This window comes from Myiozetetes cayanensis, unplaced genomic scaffold, assembly GCF_022539395.1.
Source record: "Myiozetetes cayanensis isolate MyiCay16 unplaced genomic scaffold, myiCay2020 scf3, whole genome shotgun sequence".
In the NCBI taxonomy this organism is placed as follows: Eukaryota; Metazoa; Chordata; class Aves; order Passeriformes; family Tyrannidae; genus Myiozetetes; species Myiozetetes cayanensis.
This window is the reverse complement of record NW_026087521.1, coordinates 69,828,012-69,853,598: the sequence shown is the minus strand read 5'-3', so window position 1 is coordinate 69,853,598 and position 25,587 is coordinate 69,828,012. Positions and strand designations below refer to the sequence as shown.

The 25,587-nt window shown below is 44.2% G+C and overlaps 2 protein-coding genes across 5 annotated transcripts; one reads left to right on the top strand and one right to left on the bottom strand.

Annotated features, from left to right (window-relative positions):
* Window positions 1-1,621: 1,621 nt before the first annotated feature.
* STYK1 (serine/threonine/tyrosine kinase 1) lies at window positions 1,622-20,497 on the bottom strand. 4 transcript variants are annotated; one of them, XM_050324184.1, is made up of 12 exons: window positions 20,433-20,497; window positions 14,556-14,881; window positions 9,641-9,745; window positions 8,647-8,793; window positions 7,570-7,818; window positions 7,087-7,268; window positions 5,871-5,954; window positions 5,399-5,607; window positions 5,225-5,265; window positions 4,225-4,321; window positions 3,476-3,593; window positions 1,622-3,237 (listed from the first exon to the last, which is right to left on the bottom strand). In XM_050324184.1, the coding sequence occupies exons 3-12, from the start codon at window positions 9,705-9,707 to the stop codon at window positions 3,139-3,141; spliced, it is 1,293 nt and encodes a 430-aa protein (XP_050180141.1). In that variant the 5' UTR covers window positions 9,708-9,745; window positions 14,556-14,881; window positions 20,433-20,497; the 3' UTR covers window positions 1,622-3,138. The 4 variants fall into 4 exon arrangements, with proteins under 4 accessions (XP_050180141.1, XP_050180143.1, XP_050180142.1 ...); XM_050324186.1 differs by lacking the exon at window positions 20,433-20,497 and adding an exon at window positions 12,367-12,467 and having other exon boundaries at window positions 14,556-14,596; XM_050324185.1 differs by lacking the exon at window positions 20,433-20,497 and having other exon boundaries at window positions 14,556-15,088.
* Window positions 20,498-21,085: 588 nt separating this feature from the next.
* SYCE3 (synaptonemal complex central element protein 3) lies at window positions 21,086-22,309 on the top strand. Its single transcript, XM_050324851.1, has 2 exons — window positions 21,086-21,194; window positions 22,149-22,309. Exons 1-2 carry the CDS (start codon window positions 21,086-21,088, stop codon window positions 22,307-22,309), a joined length of 270 nt encoding a protein of 89 aa, XP_050180808.1.
* The last annotated feature ends 3,278 nt before the right edge of the window (window positions 22,310-25,587 follow it).

Sequence of the window (25,587 nt, the reverse complement as noted above, 5' to 3'; positions counted from 1 at the left end):
CCTATCTGTTGTCGCTTTTTGGACTATAACCTTTTTTTCCTCTGACTGTTCTGGACAGGACTTTCCTCACCCTCAGGAGATCTATCGGTGCTTATTCAGCCTCTCACTGAGAAGATGATCAGAAGGCTGAAGAAGACAGAGGGCAGAGATATAAAGCTTGATGTGAAATGAAAGACAGGCCACATTCGAGAAAAACAGCAAAACAATCCACTGTTTTCCAGCCTCTAAGCCTGTATAAGCAGGTACATTGAGTCCTGGTCTAATAAAGACTCCAATGCATGTCATTTATATGCAGTTTATAAACTGTTGTTTAGCACCTTGTATAATATATATATATAATTTCAATCTAATAATTAAAAGTTTACATTTTTCATGGGAACAAAATATTCCAATTAAATAAATGGAACAAAGTGGAAAAGCCATTGAAAAGCCAGGATTCTCCACAAAACTACTGGGAAAAGAAAAAAATTTGCCAGTCCCTCAGTGGATTCACTGAGGAGGAATTCACGAGTCTACACTGATGCTAAAAATGTAGATGCATGAATGGAGACTGCTCTGTGGAAAAAAAACCTTCTATATAGACTACTTTAATTAGCATGAAGTGTGGTTAAACTAGGATAACTCCACATGCATCATTCCTTTCATGCCACCATAAAACTTAATCTGGTTTAGATTCAGCCACTTCCAAACCAACCTTGGGAAAAGGCAGTCACCTCAGAATAAGAATAAGAACGATATTGAGAATGAGGCCACTTTATGGAAGGGAAATTAAATTAGACCTTTTCACAGAGCAGCAAAATGCCTTTCTGTGCACGAATTCACAAGCAGGCTCTTGGCACAGATTTGCTCTCGGGGGAGCCCAAAGCAGGTCTTTAGTGAGGTGCTCAGCATCCTGAATTCCCATGGACTCCCTTGATCAGAGCTCTGACAAGAGAAACAAAATACAAGCGGCTGTGTAAAGCAGGACTTTGCTTTCTGTGCTCTGAGAACAGGGCTGTGTTTGTTACCTTTAGCCCTCTGTTTGACAGGGTTTATTCACCGGCCCTGCAGCAGCAGTTCTGGGATTGTGTTACCTGTCTGAAACACCTTTCACAGCAGAGACCTTCAAGAATATCCCATTCTTGCAGTTTGAACCAATTAAATGCCTTTTTTTTTTTTTTAATGAATAGTTTATTCACCTAAACGACTGTGAATTTGACCTAAATCTACCAGGCAGCTTTGAACCTGTTTTCAAGTGAGGGGGAGAGAAGAGGATGTTTTTAATTTTAGCATTTGGAAAAGAAGAGACGTTTCCACTCTTCATATCTGATTTACAGCACCAGAGGTTTATGGACACCAAGGTGGCAATTAGAGAGCACCATCAGAGAGGTCAGAAAGGTAACTGAGCCCTCTTTAGTGGGCTTTGCAATGTATAGTGGTGATAGATGTAGACTTTGCAATGTCCCAGTGTTGAGTGGTCATACAGGTGCTGCATGAACTCTCATGGCATTTATTTCTGGAGGGAAACACAGTTTCTTACAAAGCCTAAGTGATATGGAAAAAACAACCCTGTCACTCATGTTACTTTGCATCCAAAATAGAAAACTTGTGAGCGTTGTTTTTGGAAGGAGACCAATGAATTTTGAGGGAAACCAGGATCTGTTTCTTTTTACAGCTATAGAGGTTTAATATCTAAAGTGGTGGTTGAAGATTTCCTTCAGGTTAAACATTCCCATTTTGAAGAGCAACCCTTCAGCTTTTTCACACCTTAAATCCTACGTGGTTCGCACACCTAATTTTGGTCTCATGGGATGCTGCAGGCCTGCAGCTGGTTCTGGAATGATCAGGGATTCAGCTACATGAAATATTGAAAACTAATAAATATTAACCAAGTGCAAGCAGCCTTTTGTGGGTCTCTGTGCCCTTCAACTTTAACAAGAGGGATACTGAGTGAAAACTGAATCCACTCCACACAGAATGGTAAAATGATTCCTTTAATTTTTTCACAAGAATCTGTAATGCTCAAGGCACCAAAATAACGAGAGGAGAAAACCTTAAGGCACTGTCAACTTAGAAACCACAAACAGCAGAGGGGAGAAGAGGAAATTTGTTCCACAGAGTGATTCTGCTTCTTTTGGAATGAAGGCAAAATGTTCACAACTTCAAGTGCCTCCAATTTTTTACCATTAAAATCAGTGATCAAATATTTTCAGATACGAAGGGTTTTGCTCGGTTTTGTTGTTGCTGTTGGTTTTGTTTGGGGTTTTTTGTTTGGGGTTTTGCTTGTTTGTTTTCACACAGTACCCACTCTCCCATGGGAGTATAAAGCACTGGAGAAATCCCAGACATTTAGTGAACACTTCCCCAGCACGTTCCCCAACACATCTACTACTTTGAACACCCAACTGACAAGTTTCCTGGGACAGAAAGGAAGGGAAAAGACTTCCAGAAACCTTATGATGGGTTGAGTTTTCCTGGCTGAATTCCAGGTGCCCCTCCAGTCACTCCCTGAATCCCTCTTCTCAACTGGACAGGAGAGGGAAAATACAACAAGAAAAGGCTCATAGGTCAAGCTAAGGGAGAGATCACTCCCCAGTTACCATCATGGGCAAAGTAGACTCGACTCGACCTGGGGGGGGAATTAATCTATTGCTAATCAAATTCAGGTAGGATAATGAGAAATAAAACCAAATCTTAAGACACCTTCCCTCACCTCTCTCTCCTTCCCAGGCTCAGCTTCACTCCCGGTTTCTCTGCCTCCTCCTGTCCAGCAGGGGGACCGGGAATGGGGGTTGTGGTCAGTCCATCACACGGTGTCTCCGCTGCTCCTTCCTCCTCAGGGCGGGGGACTCCTCACACTCTTTCCCTGCTCCAGTGTGGCATCCTCCAGGAACTTCTCCAGCCTGATTCCTTCCCTCAGGCAGGAAATTGCTCCAGCATGAGTCACGTTCCACAGGGTGCAGTCCTTCCCCAGAGCTCCCTCCCAGGATTCTTCTCCAGCACAGGCTTCCCACGGGATCACAGCCTCCCTCAGGCATCCACCTGCTCCAGTGTGGGCTCCTCCACGGGCTGCAGGTGGATCTCAGTCCACCCCACTAACCAAAACCTTGCCACCCAAACCTAATACACTCCTTTAACTCCAGTTTCTCATTACATTCTCTACAGCTCCCTAAACACAGTTATCTCCCAAACGACCACTGGCAGAGTGATATCCACACGCTGATTTAATAGCAATGATAACAGCTTGTTGTGTCTGGCCTGGAGGAGAGATTTGAGATACAAAAACACGTCTGAAAAACAAAAAATGGATCCCTTCCAACACACACTCCCCCCTCATTCTGAGCTTGCAAAATGTTTAGGAAGGGAAAACCTGAGTTATTTCTCCTTCACCAGCACGTGGAAGGGCCCTTCAGAGGATGGTGTATTCCCTCACTACACTGTGCACCTCAACACCAGCAACACCAGCGTAGAGTTCAGGCACCACCGGCTCAGGCACCTGCAGGACTGTGTGGCCATTGCTGCCCTTCACAGCTGCTTTCAGGGAGTAGATGAGCTGTGCTGGGGAAGGCCTGTGAGCTGCGTTCCACTGCCAGCAGGACTTCATGATGCCGTACCTGTGAGAGGGAGAAGCAGGGAAAGCGCCGGGAATGAGAAGCAACCAACACCAAGTGTTACCCCAGTCGGGTCATCTCATGTTTAAAACGCTCCAGAGAACTCCCCCTTTTCCTCCCTCACGTGGAGTTCTTTCAGTGCCCCTTCTCCTCCTGCCAAATGCTCAGTCTGAATGGGTTCTTTAATTATCAGTATCAGTGATACACCAAATTCAGCTTCTCACACCTGACAGAGCCACATTTTTACTAAACATCCACATATAATAAAAGAAATTATGTCTTCACCCAAGGAAATGTGCCTTAGATCTTCCCTGTGGATGCTGGGCTCGTTTCAGGGAATATCCCACTCCAGAGTAGTCCTGCACCTTGCAAGGAAGCGGTGGAGTGACAAAAGGCAAAGAACAAGTATAATTTTCACAAGAAGGAAACAGAAACAAGTGTAATTTTCAAAAGAAAGAAAAAAAGGTGTTGGTCATCAAGGGTTTCACGCAGCAGAACCCAGTGAGGAGATGTGGCAGAGGTGAGAACAAATCTTCTCAGCTTAGTCCAGGCTTAGAGATTTTGGGTAAAATCTGGTTTTCCGTGTCTCCCTCCCATTTCTCCTGCTCAATTGCCCACAAAGCCCGTGGCTTACATGGCTTGCTGGCAGTTTGAGGGCTGCTTCATGACGTTCTGCCTCTGCAGGTGTGCCAGGATGTCAGAAGGTGGCACCTCAGGATATGGGGGAGCACCTGGAAGGACAAAAGGAGCAACAGCAGAACAACTCTGTGGCAATGGTTGCAGATAACAGCTCCTGTGCAACAGAAGGATAAAATGACCTCTGAAGAAAGGCTGAGAGAAACTGCAGCTATTTAAGCTTAACAAGGTAAGATGAGAGATTGAGATATTTGATTTCAAATACAGGGAGAACTCTGCAAGGAGGATGAGAAAGCAACAAGCCTTCCACGTTCCTCGTGGGTGAAACACATAAACAAAAAATTAAACTTCACTAGGAAAAGAAAAAACTTGGTTCATACAACAGGAAAAACTCCCTGTCAGGGTGATGAAGTACTAGAATAGATTATTTCACCTGCTTTGAAAGACTTCTAAGAGGAAAACAGAAGGTAAAGTGACACAGTATAGCTGCTCCCATCAAGGGGCAGATGGCTGGATGAACTCAGTGTTTTCTGGCTTCTCACAGCCTGTTTTCCTCTGCTAAGAAAACATTTTCCTTTTTTAAATAACATTTAGACAAACTGCCTTTGTTGAGAGTGAAGTGGTTCCGATGAATGTGTCACCTTAGGTGGGGGTCTGTTGGGATTTTGACTTTCATGATTTTGAACTGACTTTTTCAGTTGTTATTCTGAAACAGTAACTTCGATATGGAAAATGAAAATCCAGAAAATGAAAATCCCAAAAATGAAAATCCTTTCCCTATCAAGATCCACTGGTTTTTTTCCTACCGCAATTCACACTGACAGAAAGCCTGAAAGGAACTGTCAAGACTTTGAAGGTTGGGAAAAAAACAGGGCGCTTACTGAAGTGGCCCAACTTTACATGCTGAAATTTGAGATTTTTGGGTCTTGTTAATTTGCTGCTTCCTGACATACTTTTTTTTTATTATTATTATTATTATTATCACAAAAGCTCCTTACCTAATGTAATCATCTCATACAGTAGAATTCCAAAAGACCACCTGCAAGGGAAGAAAATAAAGCAATGCGGAGCATTACGCTGCGACTGGACATGCCTTGGGGACACGAAAGGGACACATAAAGGAGCGACAGGGACGGGTCTGACAGACCCCTAGCCCAAAAATTAAACCCTACACGTCTGCCTGGATGCTGGGGGGTTTCCTCAGGAGCCTCTCCGGGGCCTGCCACTTGACTGGCACCCCCCGTGCGACCGAGGTGGCACCGCAGGCGTGGGTTTCGTAGGCCAGGCCCAAACCACAGAGCTTGGCCGTGAAGTCGGGATGGAGGAGGACGTTCCTGGCAGCAACATCCCCGTGGAACAGCTTCTTCTCCTCAAGGTAAGCCTGGAAAGTTGGAAAAGAAAGAAGACCGCGGTCGTTTTAAGGGGACATTCAGTGGATATAAATTTTCGCTCAGTTTGAGCTCGTCTTCCACGCTGAGGAATAGAGGGACAGGCTCGCCAACATCCCTGCAAGCACACTGGGCTCTGTTTTAACAAAGCACTCGTTCCCAATGCTTAGGCCAAGAAGATTTAGGCCACCATGAAGATTTGTGTTGCAGTCAAGCCAGAAGGAAAAAAAAATGCAGTAAATGTGAGCAGACTTACCAGGGCTGCTGCAACCTGCTGTCCAACTTCGTAAACTTGCCTCTCAGTGAGGTCATAGGGGATCCCATCCATTGCCATTACATCCTGGAGACAAATTGGTTTGGTTCCAACAAATGCCACAGCAGTAGGATAGTGGGGAATGTTTCCTTCTGATCTCAAAAAATGAGCACTATCCTATCTTTTGCTCCCCCTGTGTCATTTCACAGTTGGTCGTAAACTGACTGAAATGCAGAACCCCAGAATGTGCTGAGTTGAAAGACAGCCCTCAGGATCATCAAGTCCAATCCTGGCTCTGCACAGGACACCCCAACAATGCCTGAGAGCACTGTCCAAACATCTCCTGAACTTAGACACCCTTGGTGCTGTGCCCACTGCCCTGGGGAGCCTGTTCAGTGCCCAACCACTCTCTGTGTGAAAAAACTTTACCTGAGATCCAACCTAAACCTCCCCTGATATCTGGGTTGGTTCTTTCAGCTTGAGTTAACATTTCCAATGGACTGCATATTTTCATACTATCAGACCTCATGCTTTCAGATTTTTATTCCTCATCAGCAGATGTGGAGCCATCGCTGCTTTTCCACCTGTGCATCACTTCTTTTTATTGGAAAATCCTTCTGCAATTCCTCTGGGTCAGCCCTTGCCTTTACTGGCTCGAGTCATTCAGCAACCACCGTCACCTCACTGTCACCCCATTTTCTGTGTTATTAATACATGCAACAATCAGCACCAGGTCCTGGAGAGTTGACCTCCCTCCAGTGAAAGCACCAATCTTTCCTGCTTATATTCTATTTCTCGTCTTTTAACCAGTTAGTTCTTAGTTAATTATCTTCTCCCTGCTGTTGTAACTGCTGTTTCCTTAAAAGTATTTGGAGTGGGACATCATTTCAAACTTTGCAAACTCAGACACCTGTGTCAATTCTCACTCTAATTCCAGTGCCTGCTCTACCCTTCAAGGAGCTCCAGTGGTCTGCAAAGCTGGGCTTGGCTTTGCAGAACTTCTCACTTTGGTCATCTTCTCCAAACTATAGAACATCCATGGAGGAACCCACTAAACCTATTCTAGTTCAGACCTGTGTGGAACTCCTCTGGGGGATGGAAATAGTTTAGAGTGATAGAGACTGAAAGAATCATCTCTGACTGATGGGCTGTGACTTATGGATAAATATGCACCTAAGGAATTTAAGCAGCTGTTCTGTCATCACTTCTTTTGACTCACCTTCCGACACATCCACAGAAACGTCAGCAGGTCACCAAGAGACACATCTTCCATGATCATGTAAAGTGGGAGTTTGTCCACACAGCATCCAACCAGTTCAACCAGGTTCTGGTGACGGCCAAGATTTTGATGGAATTTAATCCTTCCCAGGAAATCCTTTACTTCCTGAGGACTGGACAGGCCTGAAAGAACAAAAACAAACAAACAACAAATGAAAAACACAACAAAAAACTAAACCCACACACACACAAAAAAACCCAAACAACAACAACAAAAACAAACAGCAGCAGCAAAGAACAGGGTGAGCAGCTTAAAATCAAGATGGTCAGGAATCTTTAATCCTACCAGGACATTCCCACAAAAACAACATTCTGACTAGCTGACACAACACTGAACACAGCTTGTTCTTGCCCAGCAGTGATGGCAAAGTTCTGCCCAGCATCCAAGATCTGTCCCACGGTGGATCCTGCCCACGTGCCTCACCTTGTGAGGCTTTCAGCACCACAGTCCTCGCCCTCCCAGAGCTCCCAGTTTCCAGCTGTGCCCTGTAGATGCTCCCATAGGCACCATGCTTTATCAGCTGGAAGGTGCCTGGCAGGAGCTTCTCTCGTGGTATCTGCAGTTCTTTCAGAGTCAGGGATGCAGATTTGAGCAGGCCCTCCACGGATGTCTCACTCAGCTGGATGTAGCCGTTCTCTGTCGAGCAGGATTCCTGCTGATTCTTTCTCTTCACTGCCAAAAGCAAACACAGACAATGCACAAAGACAGGTAGATGAGCTCTTGCAAAGGGTGGCAATGCTCGCCCTTCCATCCTCTTTAGTTTTTGCTCCATGGTGTGTTTCGGAAATCAGGACAAAGTAAGGAGCTGTTATTGTACCTTACATATCCTGGTCCCTGAAAAGGAGAAAGAATTTATCTCCCACTCTATTTGATGAAAAGGCAGAATTAGTCTGGAAATTTCTTCTATATTCAACTACATAGACTTTCTGGACCACATTTCTAGGCACATTTGTACTTCATTCCTCTGTGCTAAAGTAATGACCATTTTCTTTTATTACCACCTCTTGGCTGCTCTGAAAGGGACACGCACGGGGTGTTCCCACAAAGGCCTTATCTTTATTCTCAATTATTTCTCTTAATATTGGTTTAAGAGGCCTCTACATACCCAAAATCAGCTCAGAACTGTATTTTCATTTCCACACAGCAACACCTTGTACCAACAAAGCTTTCCTCACCCCCTCACTGGTTCATGTTTTCTCCATAGGAAGCAGGAGAAAGCAGCTTGAAATCGCATTTCTTAAATAACACCCACGGAAAATGGACTAACTGGCTGTGATCTACATCAAAATTACTGCCATTCGTAATTAATGCAAGTTAATTACGTAGAACCCTCCTTGCAGTAGCCACTAGAAGGCTGTGGCATAAATACCCCTCGTAGCTCTCACAGGTACGTCAAACAGCCTGCATGACGCGTTGCTTTAGATGTTCTCAGATCCATCTACACTCCTACCACCTACACTCTGGTTCAGCCAACCTCTGGTTGAAACCCTTGGTTTTTACCTTGGGTTCCAGGTGGTGGTGGGGGTTGCTCCTGCTTTGCTCTCAAGCCTCGACAGTGGAGCCAAAGGATCACGGTGAGCACGATGACAAAAAGCCCCACGAGGAGAACGGGGACGACGATCACTTCAGGTTGGTATTCACGCACAACTGCCAGCAGGGAAAGGGAATGGAAGGCCAAGGAATTAGTGGCAACAATCCACCTCAGTAACTTTCAACCCCAGGAGCTGCTCTGTGGGATAGCAGCTGGGCACTGTTAGTGCTGCCACCCTATTTTTTTAAAACTGCACGGAATCCCTTATTTAGATGCCTTAATGGACTTGCAGCCATCTGTAAGCACCATCCACCACTTGAAACAGAACCAGCACTGGCAGAGGGATAGCAAGGAGTGGGAAGGGCTGGACATCGCTGTGCCATCACAAATACACGTGCAACTACTGCTCTAGCTCCTTCTGTTAAAATTATTCAGAGAAAGAAAGGGTGTGGGCACCTGCTTTGGGGTCTGACTGGAAGACATTGCAGTTAACAAGGCTTGTGAAGGGAGCTATCTTTCTTCTGATGTCCCCAGATTTTGAGGTGATGCTGTTTTTGCACAGGCCAAGACCATATTTCCCTTCCCAAAGATGCCAGAAAGTCATGAAATCAGAATCTCCCCAAACTGGCCCTTTGGGAAGCTACAGGGAACCTTTAATGACTACTGCGTGTCTCACTCAAAGTAGAAATTCTCTAAAACGGCTAAAATTATGTGAGTTGAATCCTGCCACAAAGGCTGCATCCCCATAAAAGCTTCTCCCCTGAGACACAATGAAAGCTCAATCCCAACTTTCTGTGTGGGCTGGGATGCAGGTGGAGGAGGGGGAAAGGGCTTGGTCCACTTTTTAGCGAAGCTGGACTTCCTGCTCGGCATGTGAAAGCTTTACTATTATAAAGCTTAATAAGCTCTATTTATCAAACTATTAATAAGCTTTATTATGGTGAAGGAACCTGGGAATCTTACCACACAGCTTGTCATTGCTGCTGCATTCCAGGAGCACTCGTGTGAACCTCTTCACATCCCCTGCCATGTTCAGCTACAAGCAAATAAATCCCCAACCTCTGCCTCCTGCACAGAGACAAGGAACAGCAACAGAATTTATTAGGGGAAAGGATGATTATCAAGCAACAAGTGAACTGGATACACTAATTTTAATAACCTTTACTGAGCACTGAAGTGGTGACAGGAACAGTCCCTGTGGTGCTGCACTGACCACCAGAGGACCTGGACTACTATTTCTAAATTGCAAAAATCAGTGTAGGGAGTAGTTTGATGACTGACAGGAAGGCAAGGCATGCAAATGTAGTCACTGCTTCTTATAAACACTGCCAAAAGTTTAAGACTTAAAACAGCTTCACACAGAGCATCCTCTAGAACATTTCACAGGCATTGTGACTTATGCTGCAAGTAATGATTTTGGCCTATGAGTTTGAGGCAATTAACCTCAATGGTAAATGTTAATAATAATATGTTGGTTTGATGGAATTCGGTGATGGAACATTAGGCAGAGCTTGTTCTCATGCTTAAGATTAACAAGTGAAATTATGCTGTATCAGTTGCACAACAGAGGCATTGGATAGAGGAAAATGGAATATATCTGTGCTTTCAGATAGCACAAAAAGTCTGTTTCCTTTTTTTTTATTTAATTGGATTGGATTGATGTGCCAGCACATTCACCTGGTCTCAACCTATAACATAGACACACACACAGAAATTCTTTCACTCTCACATGCACAGAGATAAGAAAGACCCATCTGAACAGACACAGAGAAATAGACTTTAGGACCATTAGCCAGCAATCGTGTGGTATAATCTGAGTCATAAACAGTCCAAGCTCCAAGTTTGATTAGAGAAACCCATTTCCACAACTCCATGTGTCCCATCTTCTTGCAGAGCTCAGGAAGCAGGAAAAGAATTTGTACTCAACAAGATAATTCTGAGGTGCCTTTCAGTGCTACTTTTCAGGTTGAGACTAAATGAATTCTCACACCTAGGGTTTTTTTTTCTGCAACTTACTTGTCTAACAGTAAAATTACTGCAGTTCTTACATTCCTATCCTCACAGCAACAAGAATTGTAACTCAGAAATCCATTGTAGCTCAGGAAATGCACAGAACTCCCATTATACATTTAATACTTTTTGCAGTAGGGGACACATGAAAGTTATGTGGAACTAACACATAGCAGGAAACACACTGACAGTGCTCAGTTACTTATTTTATTATATGAAGACAGTTTGCCAGCACCAAGCCAGGATAAAGGGGGCAAAAACACCTCAAAAAGGTTCAAATTCAGACTTTGCATTAGAGAACTGGTGCAATTGCAAGTAAGTGCCAGTTGGTTCCACTGGGTTTTTTTAATATTCTTTTACACACACTGAATTCCACTCCCTGGAATCACAGAATCACAGAATCATTAAGGCTGGAAAAGACCTTTCAGATCAGCAAGTCCAACACTCAACCCAGCACCACCACCACGTCCTCAAGTGCCACAGCCACGTGTGGTTTTCAACATTTCCAGTTGTGGGGGCTGCTTAAACCAGCTCAGGAAGCCCAAATATTGAAGGTGAATGCTGCTGAGCTGAATGAAGTGCTCACCGAGGCCAAAAGAAGGGATTCTCTCTTCCCTCTGCTTTCTTCTCACTCCCTGTTTTGCTCCCAGCTGTGCAACTGATAACATGGTAAACTGATCCAAACCACCAAGCCCAGCAGGAAAAATTCCCTGTTTCTTTTGCCCTGGTGGTTTCCTGCCCTTTTAGTGGTGGTGAATGGCTAATTCATCTAAAGCTGCACTGTGAAACCACTCCCACACAGATCCACAGGCACTGTGTGCCAGCACAAGCCTCAGTATGATTTTTTGAGTCCCCTGTCATTCATCCCCACATGTAAACTGTCCCCTTACCACTGGCAGAAGCCTTCACCGGATCAGAAAGACGATCTGCCCTAAAATAATCTATTTTCTCTCACGTTTTACAGCCTTAAAATCCTCATCAGGCTCAATTTATGCTATTTAAAGTGCCAGGACTGAGAGTTAAGAAGCCTGAGCCACAAACACTGTGGTGAAGGCTGAGAAGAAAAAAGAAATATCGTCTTCCATGTCCATGGAACATATGGGAACAGAGAGCTGGAATGCTGCACATGCAGAAACTGCCTCCTGCTGGCTCCTGCCACGCTCAGGAAATTGAGCAGTGCATGATCACAGTAAATAAGACAGTTTTGCCACTGAACATGTCTGTCCTGTGAACTAACAGCAGTTCCCCCTATCAGTGTAAATCCCTGTGCAATGGTCAGCTACTCTGTCCAGAGAAACAGCTGGTTAATTTAATGTGACAAAAATAAAGGCCAAGACTCGCTTGGATCTTCGTTTAAAATGTGCTGTGAGCTGATATGGAAGTGATGCAGTTATTTCTCCAGACCTCCTATCCTACATGAACTGCACACCACGTTATTATAAAAGTATTCTCACACTTGTTTTCCATGCAATAATCGTGAGGACCAACTGGAATATAACTAAGGAACAGCTGAGCAGTTCCCCACTTCAGCACATTGCCTGACTGATAAAAGACAAAAATAAACCCATGAGCCACGATGCTTTCTACTTAATTTCTTGCAGTGGCAGAACCTGACTCCCCAGCTTTTCCAGTCACCGTTTATTATCTCATTTTATTGTTTTCCTCCTCTTTCACATGACCTTTGAACGTGGGCACCAGTCAAGGCTCAGGCAACTGCTCTGAACAAGCTGCAGTGTCCTCCTGGCTGGAAGGGAATTCCAGGAACCAGCACGTGTGGGCACTGAATGGGAAGGAAGAGGAAGAAGAAAAGCACCATGGAAAAGCAAACAGAGACGAAACAGGGGTTTTCTTCCCTTGCCATGTCTCCCCTTTTACTAAAAGCAGCATCCAGAACAAAAAAAAAACAAGTCTGACGCGTTTCAAGCCTGACAGCTCGACGTAAAACAGGCTGTGCATTTGTTAGAGCACACATTCTGTGGTCTCTCCTGCCTTCACAAGAGCTGAGGGACTGTTTCCAACAGCCTGGCACATCATGAGAGCTTTGCAAGGTTTCCCTGGCCCGTGGAGCCATCTCATCTCTCACTGCAAGGCACGTGGGGTTACCAAGCAGCACCTTGAACTGTGTTTGAATGGGAATGGGGAAAAAAAAAGGGGAATTCTGACCATTTAACCCAGATTATAAAACACCAGGGTCACCCCTGTCCTTGTCACCAAGGATTACAAAAATGTGGCTTGCTGTACTGGTTGTACCACTCAGCTTTAAAGGTTTAGTTGTCTAACTCACTTCTGAAAGGGCTGGGAGCTGTAACACCCTGTAAGAAAACAAAGTGTTTCCAAAATCACCTCCAGTGACACCAGGTTTTCTCTTGGTCCAAAATTAGAAGCAGAACTCCAACATCAAACCCAGGCCAGCTGCTGCTGAAGCCTACCAAGGGAGTGAAAGAAAATTAGGCTGACCACTTCTGAAGAGCTAGACCACGGAGAAAACAGCAAATAACGAGGTCCATGCTGCCACTGGAGCAGGTGGATTACTTAGGGCCAACTTGGCTCCTTTTCAGTACAGCAGAAAAGCTCAGATCATCTCACAAAACTTAATTTATTTGTGCCTCGTAAGGAATTCTAAGTACAGGAACGGTACAGAACCTGAATGGTGATTAAGACAAAAATGTTATTTCCTAATGCAGACACGACCTATTGTGATTTCTGAGAAATTAACATGCATCTTCATCACACTGCCCCTGAATTAAGACCACAGAAAGTAATTGCTCAAAGGTAATCTGCCAAATAAGTTAAAATAATAATAACATTCCAAAAAAAATACATTAACCTGAAGCCCTTAGAGTTTAGGATAGGAAAAGTCTAGAGGCCAAACTCCCAACAACACAGTTTTACCCATGACTTCCTTTTGTGAAGTCAAAATCATTCATTACTTTTGAAAATGTCTCCTTACAGACTGAACTCTGATTTTGCTGGGAGCTGCTGGTACTAAGCCTGTACCAAACCCTAACACAGACTCAATACTGATATTCTGAATAACTGTGACAAAATATAATAATAAAGGAGTTTTTCCCAAAGGACTATGCATACATGTAGCTCTTGTTGTAAAAAAAAAACCTGCTGTGTGATAAAAATATTGCATAACATCACATTGCTGCTTAATGGCTTAAGAAACGGAAGATTAATCTGCTTTCATAAATTCACGGCCGCCTGGAGCTGTGTACACAACTTCAGCGCCACAGTTTCCCAAGTTTTGGATGTTTCTGGGTGGATTTAACATGGATTTTGTTTATAATCTAATCAGTAGCTCGTGCAAACAGGTAAACACAGGAAAATGTGTAGATATCTGCCCCACTTTGGATTAGAATTCACTGCCTCACAATCAAGCAACAGTGATGGAAGTAAAATGCTAATTAGCTCTGAATTCAGCCCTAGGCATGTATTAATTAACCAAGCAGTGAACATATTTATCCACACATGCATAGCATCACCCTGCACTGTTTCAGTGAACTGAGACTAATTTTATACGAAACTTAATTACTTTGTTAATTTCTTCCTGCTTAAGAAGTGCCTGTAAGCTATTTTGTTCAAATCCACCTGCGTGCAGGGGACATACCTCTCTTATTTTTTTCCTCAAACCCCAATACCATCATGATCAGAGAAATTCATAAGTAACTTCAACACAAGGAGTAACCACATATATATACAGACATACACAAATATAGAGAGTATACAAATATACACACAGACATCTAGGCTTCATGGTACAGCTACATTCTAATTCAGGTCACATTCACGCTACTGAAAAGCCTTTTCAAAAAAAAATAAATATTCATTAACTGCTCCTCCAGAAGCGTTTTCTCTCACTCACCTGGATTGCACCACTTCTCTTGCCCCGCAGTCGTCTTTTCCTGCTGCTGGTTCCCAGTTCGTTTGAGGCCACTCCTAACGAAGCTGATGATTACCTTGGTGTGGTTGTAATTCTCATGACTAAGTTCCTCCTTCACTGATTTTTCTGCCCCGGACCCGCCCAGCTTCAGGTTTTTTTTTTTTTCTTCCCAAGGTCTTCTCAGCTGTCTCCGCGGGGATGTCCAAAGCACAGCTGACAGGCAGGGTCACACTTGCCAAACGGGTCTGCCTGCTCCTGCAGCGGCTGCAGAGACAGGCAGAGCCCTCAGGCACCGGCTTGGAGCGTAACTGGAAAGGCAGACAAACACAGGTCAAGAGGGAGAGGTTTATGACATTATTATTTGAGGTAATAAACAGAAATCAGGAGCTTCCAGTCACAGGTTCGCATTCAGGAAAAAAAAAATGGGTCTCGGGACAGAAAATCTGTACAAAAAGCTCTAAGGCTCCACGAGCTGAAATAGCATCAGGGGCACAATCTGCAAGGGAAGAAAGAGATAAAAGGCTAATAATATTAAAATATGCTACAGGAGACAGCAGGAACGCTGGTTTTTCTCACGTTCTCCCTCGCCCTTTGGTATCCCTCCCGCTCAGGCTGGCCAGGGATTCTGGCAGCATTTTCCAGCCCTGCCATCAGCTCTGCCCTGCCCTTTCCTCACACCATCCTGAGCTCCCAGACCAGACCAGACCACACAATATCCCTGAACGTGCCCTGTGACCTTTTCCTGCCACGATGCCCTCGGGGTCTGTTGTGCTGTGCTGGTGCCCTCAGCAGCCGTGGGGTGTGATCCTCACTGCACCTCAGCATTCCGGTGCTGGGGACTTCCATCTGCAAGCCCCAGCTGCTGGCCTGCCCTCCCCTGCCGCTGATGAATCCTGTGGGAGCAGTTTCAGATTCCTGAGTCCTGGTTGTATGAGTCCACACAAGATTATTTGCTTGCCTACTCCGGGCAGTTGCATTACAAGAGTAAACAACTGCTGAGGGACAAACTTCATGTCACAGCCAGCAGCAGGATGCAGGTGGCTTTGGGAAGAGGCAGAAGTTGATATGATCTCTGCCAGCTGCTTCAGCCAAACTCACCTACTCCTGTTAACACTCTGGGGCTGCATCTAATTATGGTGTTGTGGGGAAATCTGAGTTGGGGCAAAGTCAATACCTTTGGATACCAAGAGACAATAGCTAATTTATCCATCAGAGAGAGACTGCATATGAATATATTTGTGCACCAGTACATCCTAAACTTCCCTCTGGCATTATTCTTCCAGCTGGCACTCACTACCCATGTGTGCAAAATGGTGAAAGCCAGAAGTGGTTGGTTTCTTCATTGCTTGATCTGTCTACAGAAGTGGGCAAAATAGTGAAATAGTCCTGTGATGTGGACTTTCACCCCCTGAGAAACCAGGAGGTACACCGTCTAGACTGAAAATCTTGAGTTCAAGATATCTCTACAGCTGCACAGTGTAGGCTCAGACTCTGGTTTCAGCCTTCCTCTCCTTCTGATAATAACTTGCATTGACTCTCTGCAGTATTCTCTCCATGAGGGAGCAGGGGATCTATCTTATTCTCCGTTAAAAAGTGGCTATAAAGCAAAGGACAGTTCCTCATTTAAATGAGTTCTTTACTGAAATACCTTCCACAGGCATCTTCCTTGGGGACACCTGGAAAAACTTACCCAGATCCCTCTTTAAAAACACGATAAATGAAAATCTCCCATCTTCTTTCAGCTTCTACCCCTCCCCACTCTGGAAGAGAGTGTGGGAAGGCAAAGGGTTAATGTTCAGATAAACACATGCAAAGCAGCAACCGCTGCTGCTTTTAATTCCCCCCCTTCCATCTCTCTGTTGTGCTCCCAGTCTGACTGGTTGGATAAGATATTTTAATGAGTTTAAGATTATACAGTTCAGAGTTCAGGCCTCAGAATTATATAATCTTCCTCACTCATCCACAAGCCTCTCCCTCTGTCCACTGAAGTGACAGAAGTCATTTATTGTGCTGTGAAAAAACCAAACTTTTCCTGTATTGCATCCCCAAAGAACACACTGCCTGTTTAACTGCCTGAGTCCTTCTCTCTGCTTTGGCCTTAGACAATTAGGATTAAATACACCGAAAGGCAGTAGACTGGCAGCTCTATTAACACACCCATCCTCTTTATCTCCTACAGCACACCTAGAAACCACCCAAACCACACGCAGATGGGGTTCTGGGGCCAAGCAGCAATTCAGCCACAAACCATTCAGTCTTTGTCCTGTGTGAGGGACAATTAATTAAAATTAGCACAGGGGTGCTAATGCTGCAATTCAGCTCCCAGAACTAATCATGCTCCAAGTAACTGCTGCTGGACCAGGAAAAAAACAAACTTCAGGTGAAATGTCACTGTGGTGTTCACTTTAACTTCAGCAATTTAGAGACTGTGAGGTCTCTGACTTACTTTCACACTCTAATGTAAGACTTTAAACAGTGGCTTAAAGCTGACAGACTGGGACTGATCTTTTGGTCAACCTAAGCCCATAGAAGGGTAGAATTCCAGAAGATAAGGAGCTTTCTCTTTCTTTCTTTTCTTTCTTTCTTGCTTTCTTTCCTTTTCTTTCTTTCCTTTTCTCTTTCTTTCCTTCTCTTTCTTTTCTCTCTCTTTCCTCCTCTCTCTCTCCCTCTTTAATTAATCTCTTTCTTTCTCCCTTCCTTTTCCTCTTACCCCTTTATCCAAACCCCACTGCCATGTGCTTACATCGTATGTCAGGGACTCATACCAATTTCCAAGCCAGGTGTATAATTTACCAATAAAATTGAGTTTTTTTGTGGACCCTCCGACTTTTGTCGTTCCTTTTGACCACAGGCATTTACAAACCTTGGGTGCTCCCTTCCCCTTAAGGGTGGGACATCACAAGAGGTTGAAAGGCTCAATAGTTTTATGTTTCTGCAAGCCAGTTATTAATCCCTGACTGGGGTAAGAATCAGATCAAATTATCTAAAAAAAAAAAACAAAAAACAAAAAACCCAAAAAACTCCTCCCATCCTCACCCCAAGACTCTGTTCTGCGTCACGAGCTTTGCCTCTCAAGATAGCAGATCTTCTTAATTGAGAAAAATTAATTAGCCTACTTAATGTTTAGAGGGTTTTTTTTCCCTTGAAAATGGCAATTGTAGTGATTTTCAGCTCATCCCTGCAACTCTTATTTAAATTTTCCAAAGGAGCAAAGCCTAGGAAGGGGTAGGAATTATAAGAAAAGAAATAAAGAAAAAAAACCAGCTTCTCCATATAAAACTGAAATGACTGAATGATTATGCATCAATTTTCATCAGCCAGGTGAAGGCTTGGTAGTTTGCCAGCACTTCCTCTCTACTTAGAGGTTTGGCACTTCTTTCTTTTTGTTAAATATTTAAATTTTCCTTTTAAGTTGCTGCTCTTCACCACCCACATTTTCACACTGTTCACATTTTTGAGTGAGAACCCAACAGCTCCTCCTGGCAAAACCTGACCTCTAATGACCTATTAAAGACTGCGACAACATAACAAGGATTTTACTAAACTGGTTTTGAACCCCAGCAAAACTTTAGCAACAAAATGCTCATAAATTATACAGCATTCGTGTAACTTGGGGGCATAAATACTTCATTTTGTCTATTTTGAAGGTGGGTCGTCACCTTCAAACCAGCTACTCAGCTGGCAGAGAAATGAGTGGTGATTGCAAGAGATGAACAAGTTTGCTGCATGATGAGAATACTAACATACCAAATAATTTAAAAACAGGAGTGAGTTTGCTTTGGTGGATGAAAAAGGAGAACAAGAGACAGCCCAAACCGTTTAAGGTTTGGATATTGATCTGGAATGGGATGTGATTTGGGGCATGGACAGTTCAGGGAAGGTAATTCCTAGTATCAGCAAACTCTTGTCAAACTTTGAGCCTTGTTGCTCATTCTCCAGAAAATTCGTAACTTGATTTTGCCTAGTCCTGCAAACCCCCCAATTTTTTTTTTTCTTTTAGTAAAGGCAAAGATAACAGCATGGTAGAACAGTTTGGGAGGGGGCCTTCAAAGACCATCCAGCTCCAACCCCCTGCCATGGGCAGGGACACCTTCCACTAGCCCAGGTTGCTCCAAGACCTATCCAACCTGGCCTTGGACACTTCCAGGGATGGGGCAGCCACAGCTTGTCTGGGCAACCTGTGCCAGGGCCTCCCCACCCTCACTGCAAAGTATTTATTCCTTATATCCAATCTAAACCAACTCTCTTCTACTGCAAAGCTGTCTCTCCTTGTCCTGTCACTGCAGGCCCTGAAGTCTCTCTCCGTCACGCTGGCAGGGATATGATGTCACCAAAAATCCTTGGGAAGAAATGAAACCCTCCAATACTACCTTTTAAGTGCCAGCGAGCCAGGCATTACTTTATTTTGGCTGGAATCATTCCAGCCACGTGTGCCCCTTTCAAGACTTTTCACATATTTATACACTTCAGCAAACAAAGAAATTGACGTTTATTGTTTCTGAGTTACACGGCTCTCTTCATTTAATTAGTATTCTACCCTTTATTGGCTAATTTGGTCTGCATTCATTGGTCCTCTTATCATCCTTCTCGAGACAAGTCTCCACCTCGCGGGCTGTAAATGTCTTTGTTAATCCTCTCTGCATCTTCTGGTTACTCGAGCACGGACCATAAATTTAAGACTTCAGACGTCCAACCCTCAACTCCCTCAAGCTTTATTTTATTGAAGCTCATCAGAGCCAGTCCGGAGAAACTCAAAAGCTTCGGCTGTTTTAAAGATCACACCAAGAGGAGCCTGCGGAGAAGAGACCCAGCCACCCGCTACCATTAGCTAAAAATTCAGGAAAACCTTTAGGAAAGTCACGTCATTTCCAACAGGGCGCTCGCAGCTCCTCGGGGCAACCTGTTCCAGCGCCTCACCGCCCCCACCGTGAAGTATTTATTATTATCTAACCTAAACAGACCCTAAAACTGCTGCTCCCTGTCCTGCCACCGCAGCCCGTGCTCGGAAGCCTCTCTCCATCGAGCGGGCGGGGAGGTGAAGACTCCCTGAGAAAAGCAGCAGGAGAACAAGCTTGCAAACTTGGAAGGGACAAGACGCAACCTCTCGGTTACTCTCAGGAAAAAAAAAAAAAAAACCTGGAAACCACAGCCAAGTTTCGCCGCCCGGCCGAGCCGCGGGGCCATGAGGGGGGGGGGGCGGCTCCTCGAGGGGCCGTGCCGCGGCTCAGAACCGGCTGCGCCGCAAGGGGGGCTGGCGGGGCACCGAGCCGGGACACGGAGCCGGGGAGGGGACACACAGCCCGGACACGGAGTCGGGGAGGGGACACGGAGCCAGGACACGGAGCCGCGGGGCATCACACCGCCCTCCCCTTCCCCTCCGCGGGCCGCCCACCCCGCGCTCACCCTGCGCCCGTGAAACACAGAATCAAGCGCGGGAGAGCAGCACGGGACCCTGGCGGCCGGCGGGCGGGTCGTTGGTGTGCCGTGCCCGCCCTCCCCGTGCCCCCCAGCGAGGCGGAGCGGCCGCGGCCCCGCCCAGGCCCGTGAGGGGCGGGCGGTGACCGCGCTGGGGTCGGGGCGGTCCCGGCCCCGCCGGGCGGGTCAGGGCGTGCCCGGAGTGTGCGGTAAAACTGGGGAACCGTGGTTCGTAAGGTCTCTGGCCTCAAGGGCTCGGCTTGCGCCGTGGGAGTGGTGGCGCGGAGAGGCGCCCGAGGGGCCCCCCCCGCCTGTGAGGTTGGAAACGCTGTGGGGCCGCTCCAAACAAATCCTTGGCGTCCCTCCCACGTTTAGTCGCAATAAAAAAAATAAGCATAAAACAGCCCCCCAACACACACACTGAGTTTCTGACAAAAACTATACCTGCTATGTGATGTATATAGTTAGCTGCAGTAACCTTTTCCGTCTCCTCCGTCATAGCTCCATCCCATCCGCCGGTGGTTTCCAGAAAATTAAAGGCAATGCTTTTGTGTCGCGTTGTCGGCTCTAAAACTGCGTCTGTGTTTTTGCCCCGAGCGTTTTCGCATCCTGAAATTCCAATCCCTACAACTTAAAGGTCAGGAAATCACTTACACGGTGGCAGAACTGAAGCGTATTTACTTACCTGGCTGGAGCCTGCAAGTGTGAAATATTGGTTATAAATGGGGATTTTACAACTCACTGAAAATTAGGAATTGCTCCTGGCCAGAGTATCTGGGAGAGAAACTTGGAAGACAATGGGGTGACAGAGGAAGCTTTCTAACGAAGTGTTTGACACAGTGATCCTTGTCATTACTGACACCAAAAATATTTATTTGGCACAAACAACAGCAGACTGGAGTATAACTCTACTTAAATTCATTTCAAAATGGATGGAAAATCATACGCAGCACACAGGTGATGGCCAGTAACATATAAATTCAAAATGTATATGCCAGGGGTTTTTTATTATTTAGTGCAATATTACCTTCTCTCAGCTGTAAAAACAAACTCACTCGAGAGTAAAATAAAGTACAAAATTCCTGGTTTCCTTTTAGATGGCTGAAGCAAAACCTCAGGAAGAACACTGTGAAAACTCAATAAAGAAGATGGAGAAGTGGAACAGGGACTTAGAAAAACTTCTGGAGGAAATGGAAAAAATAACAGGTACAGGTCATTATTAAAAATGATACAGATTTGTTTACTAGAGTGAAGACATTGAAGGCTTATTATTTATATTTATTCTGTAAACTTCCTTGTGGTAGAAATGCAAGTGGAAACAATCTCCATCAACTAATACCCTAATGTTCTCAATTGTGAAAAAACACGTAAATAAAAGTTTCAGGTGGCCCAGAATTACGAATCAAGAGGTGATGGGTGCTTAGTTAGAACCAGAAATACCACTAAGGTATCTAATGTACAAGTACTAAAACTTTAGTATGTAAAATGAGTCTTAATTCTGAAAAACACTGGGATAGATACATAGCACCTCTCAGGTGTTAATTCCTCAGTGACCATAAAGACTCCTCTGCAAATTTAATCTTAGTCCTGTAGGAACAGAGAGGACTGCATATTTCTCCCCATGCTCTGCCACATTTCTGTCAGAAACTGTGTGCTACTGTTCATTAAACTTTTTGTAAGTACACAACTCATGAGTGCCACTGAGCAAACCACGGTCACTTCTTGGTAAAACAAAAGGGAAAGTATGGCTTAAGTGCTAGAAGTATTTGCTCACCTTTATCAGATATACTCATTATTTCAAAATCAGTTTCACTGTTCAAGTTACTCATTACTTCAAGATCAAGACTTAAACAATGAAGTTGTTATTAAAACATTTTCTCTCTCTGTTGCAGCCTCCTTGATCTTAGTCTTCCTCACCAAACAGGAGCCTCCTGGCTGTAACTGGTCCAGAGAGAGGATTCCTTACATAATATTCATGTCTTTTAAACCAGTCTGTTGAACCTTTCTATTTGATTGCCATTGTTTGGTTGTAATTTTTAGGTGAAGCGTGTGTTAGTGAAACTATTTCACCATTTACATCACTGTGTTTCCATTATGGAGCATTTTGGGACATTTATACAGAATTCCTGGCTCAGTGATGTCTGTCTGTTGGGTTTGCAGTTCGTGCAGCCTGGATGACCTACAACATCGTCACCATCCACACCAACCCAGACCTGGCCAACTCCATGAGGCGCCTGCAAGACGCCTTCCTGAGGTGCAAAGAACAGCTGGGGAAGAAGTGGCAAGAGGTGCTGAAGGAATCCGAAGGTGAAGAGGGATAACCTGAATTCACTGCTGCTGGCAGAACCTTGGGAAATGGCCCTGTTGATTTGCCAGCCGTGGAGGTTTCACAGCCTCGGTGGAAAAGGGATCGGCTTTCACCGTGCTAAGAACTTATTTGTAAACATCCAGGGAAGTGTTTAATGAGATTACACAGATATATTTATATTATTGGAAGCAAAAGGTATAACAGTGTGGTTATTTCTGCGAGGCCCATCAGTGCAGTGTTTGCACACACCATTCCCACGCCTTCTGTGCCTGCCTTCCTAGAAGTTCACACTCGCTTCATCCTCAGGATAACCGGAATTCCTGGAGACCTGAGCAAACTAGGGGTGTGTAGTGGACCATCACAGTGGTACTGCACCAGCACACAACTTTCAAGGAAAACTGAGGAATCACTTACTATTCCAAATGAAAAACAGGTGAAATTCTAGACTGGATGTAGGGTTGCCAGCTAGGTGTTCAGTTCCAGAGTTTTATTATTCAGATAGCTCAGCTGTAGTTGTTCCATTTTGTTTCACTGGATTTTTAACCATTTCTTTGAACTGGTTTTCCCAGAAAGATTGTTTTTCTCCAATCCTCTGAAGGGTAGCAGGAAATAGTTAAGTAAAATTTCTTTACCATTACAGACTGCAGTGTGTGTGGCGGGATTGCTGCAGAAACCAAACCAGGTTATAAAACATGCTTTCCTCTATATATCCCTACTGTGCAAATATAAAAAAAAAGGACAAAAAATATTACTTTTTAAGTGGATTGAGAGCACCACCTCGTGGCTTGCAGTTGTACATGAATATTTTACTTGAGATGGAAGTCAGAGCAACAAGTTTTAAGGAGGATCTTCCCTTGCACTCAAATCTGTCTCTTTTAACTAGAAAGGAAGCACCATGTAGCGAGTATCTCCACCTCCCTTGAAGAGGTAATGATTAAAATCACACCTAAATGATCTATCAAAAGTTTGCAGTCTGTATTTAAAAAAATTATCTCAGAAAGGCTCAAGAAGAGAACCCATAGTAGCTGGTTTAGCTTTTAGCATAAATTGTTTTGAAATTTCAGTGCAGCAGTTTTTCCTGAAATGGGATTTCACCCATGGATTGAGTTCTGCTGGTAACTAGAAAAATTCTCCTCGGAGAGTTAAACAGTGGCTAGAGAGGACATGTGGCATCTTCCCAGCTGTAGAAACAGGGAGAATTCCTATATTCCAGGACAAAGACAGGCATGTTGACATACTAGTTACAGCAGGTTGGTTTAGTGACTGTTTAAGCTCACATGCCAAATTTGGGATACATCCCACAGTTGCGAAACTGCTGGGATTTTACACACAGTTTTGTTGTACACACCAGCTCTACACTGCACAGAATATTTCAAAGGAAGAAGGGCAAGACTCAGAAGAAAACTGTTAACAGCACTCTCCAAATCATAGGCAAAAACATGAGCATTGTATGATGTAAGTGAAAATAACTGACTACCACCGACACAAGGAGCAGAAAGCACAGGACAGGGACCTGGAAACAAACTGGCTGTTACACAAACACTGCACAAAGCATTTTTTGACTCACCACCAAACTGCTGTTACTTAACACATTAAAACAGCACGAGTTTGACTCTAACCTGAGGTGCAGCTCAAGTTGGGTTAGGCTGACACTAATCCCTCATTTAGGGCTTTGTGGGGATCAACACATTTAACCAAATTTTTTGAGAGCAGGTGGCTTTCTGTACTGCAGACATGTACTTCATCAAATTTTCCTTAAAATTCTTGACTAATTATAAAGACCTTCATGGTCTTAGTAAAGTCACAATTTACAAATCAGAACTGATAGCAAAGCACTAAAGAATGATGATGCATTTTGACATTAGTCAGGAAATAAATGAAGCTCCAAACTCAGTGACAAACTTTATGCAGATCTTTTCTATCACATCTTGAAATCTTAAGGTATTAAAGGTAATTTTTCATCTCATCAGCTGGTGGTATTAGATCATCAGGATCAATTTTCTGCTCAGTGCAGCACAGTCAAGCTCTAGGACTTCAAATCAAATCACAGCAGGATTGCTCCACTACTGCAAACAGCGCAAAAGAGGAAGTTTGAAGTGTAAAATGATTACAACATAGAAGTGGCTCCAAGTAGGTATAAAAAGCATGTTAACTACTCTGCAAATTCAAAATCCACATAGCCAAATATCTTTTTAAGAAACCAAACACAAACTAAGCACTCATCTGAAATTCTGCTCATAAGTCTTGCTTAAGGTACAAAGGCACCAGAGTTGCCAAGAGAACCAAACCTCATTATTGAGCACCAGCTTCATTTTTTTTTTCCTGCCAAATTCAAGTAACAAGAGCTCAAGTGGCCCAGTAAAGGAACACAATTTATGCCCAGCCCAAGACATCTAAACTGTAATTTTAATAAGTGCTTGAGTTAAGCCTGTATTTTCATAAGCAGGAATTCGGGGATGAGGTGGGTTATGTCAGTCACTTGCTCCTGTTTTATGCAAAGATTCTTCTTATTACAGAGGCAGGACAGAGATGACAAATAGAACTAGATTCCAGGACACTGCTTGCCTTTTCCCTAATTTCTCTTTTCATCAAATAACAATTACTAGTTAGGTACTTTTGTTAAACTAATTCCATCTGACCTACATTTTTGCAGACATGAAGAAAACTCCCTTTGGCCTGTCAAATCGCACTTCAAGAAAAAAAAAAAAAACACCTACTTTTGAACAACTGAAGGCAGTTCAAGTAGTTTTATGACAAATTCTTCAGCAGTAGCTCAGCACTTACGGAATATCTTGCACCTCTTTGTTATGATGAAGTTTCCAACCTCTCCCCAATCTGCCTGAAATAAGATTTAGTTCTGAACAAAACCCTTTAACAGGATGCAAGAACAGGGAAACGAGAAGGGACAAGGACAAAGAGCCAGCCATTTCTCCACTCTGATTTCGCCTTGCACGTGCACAGTTACAGCCTCGCTCAGACCAAGGGGTTTACACCAAGTGTGGTTCAATAAAGGCTGGACAAAGATTGCAAAGCTAAGAACAGAAAGGGCTGTTCTAGGGAAACAAATACATTATCTAAGGTTTGGGCAACAGCAGCTGCAAGGCAGGAACGTGAGGAGTGTTGGAGTGGGGAGTGAAGGACATGAGATATGTGAAGAAATTCTGCAGCTGGAAGTGGACTGATAACACTTGCAATGCAGCAGAGTTTTAGGGAGGAACATCAGAAAAGCACAGGCATTATTAGTAAGACAGCAAAGTACTTATTAACACGAGATGACACAGGCACAGAGAT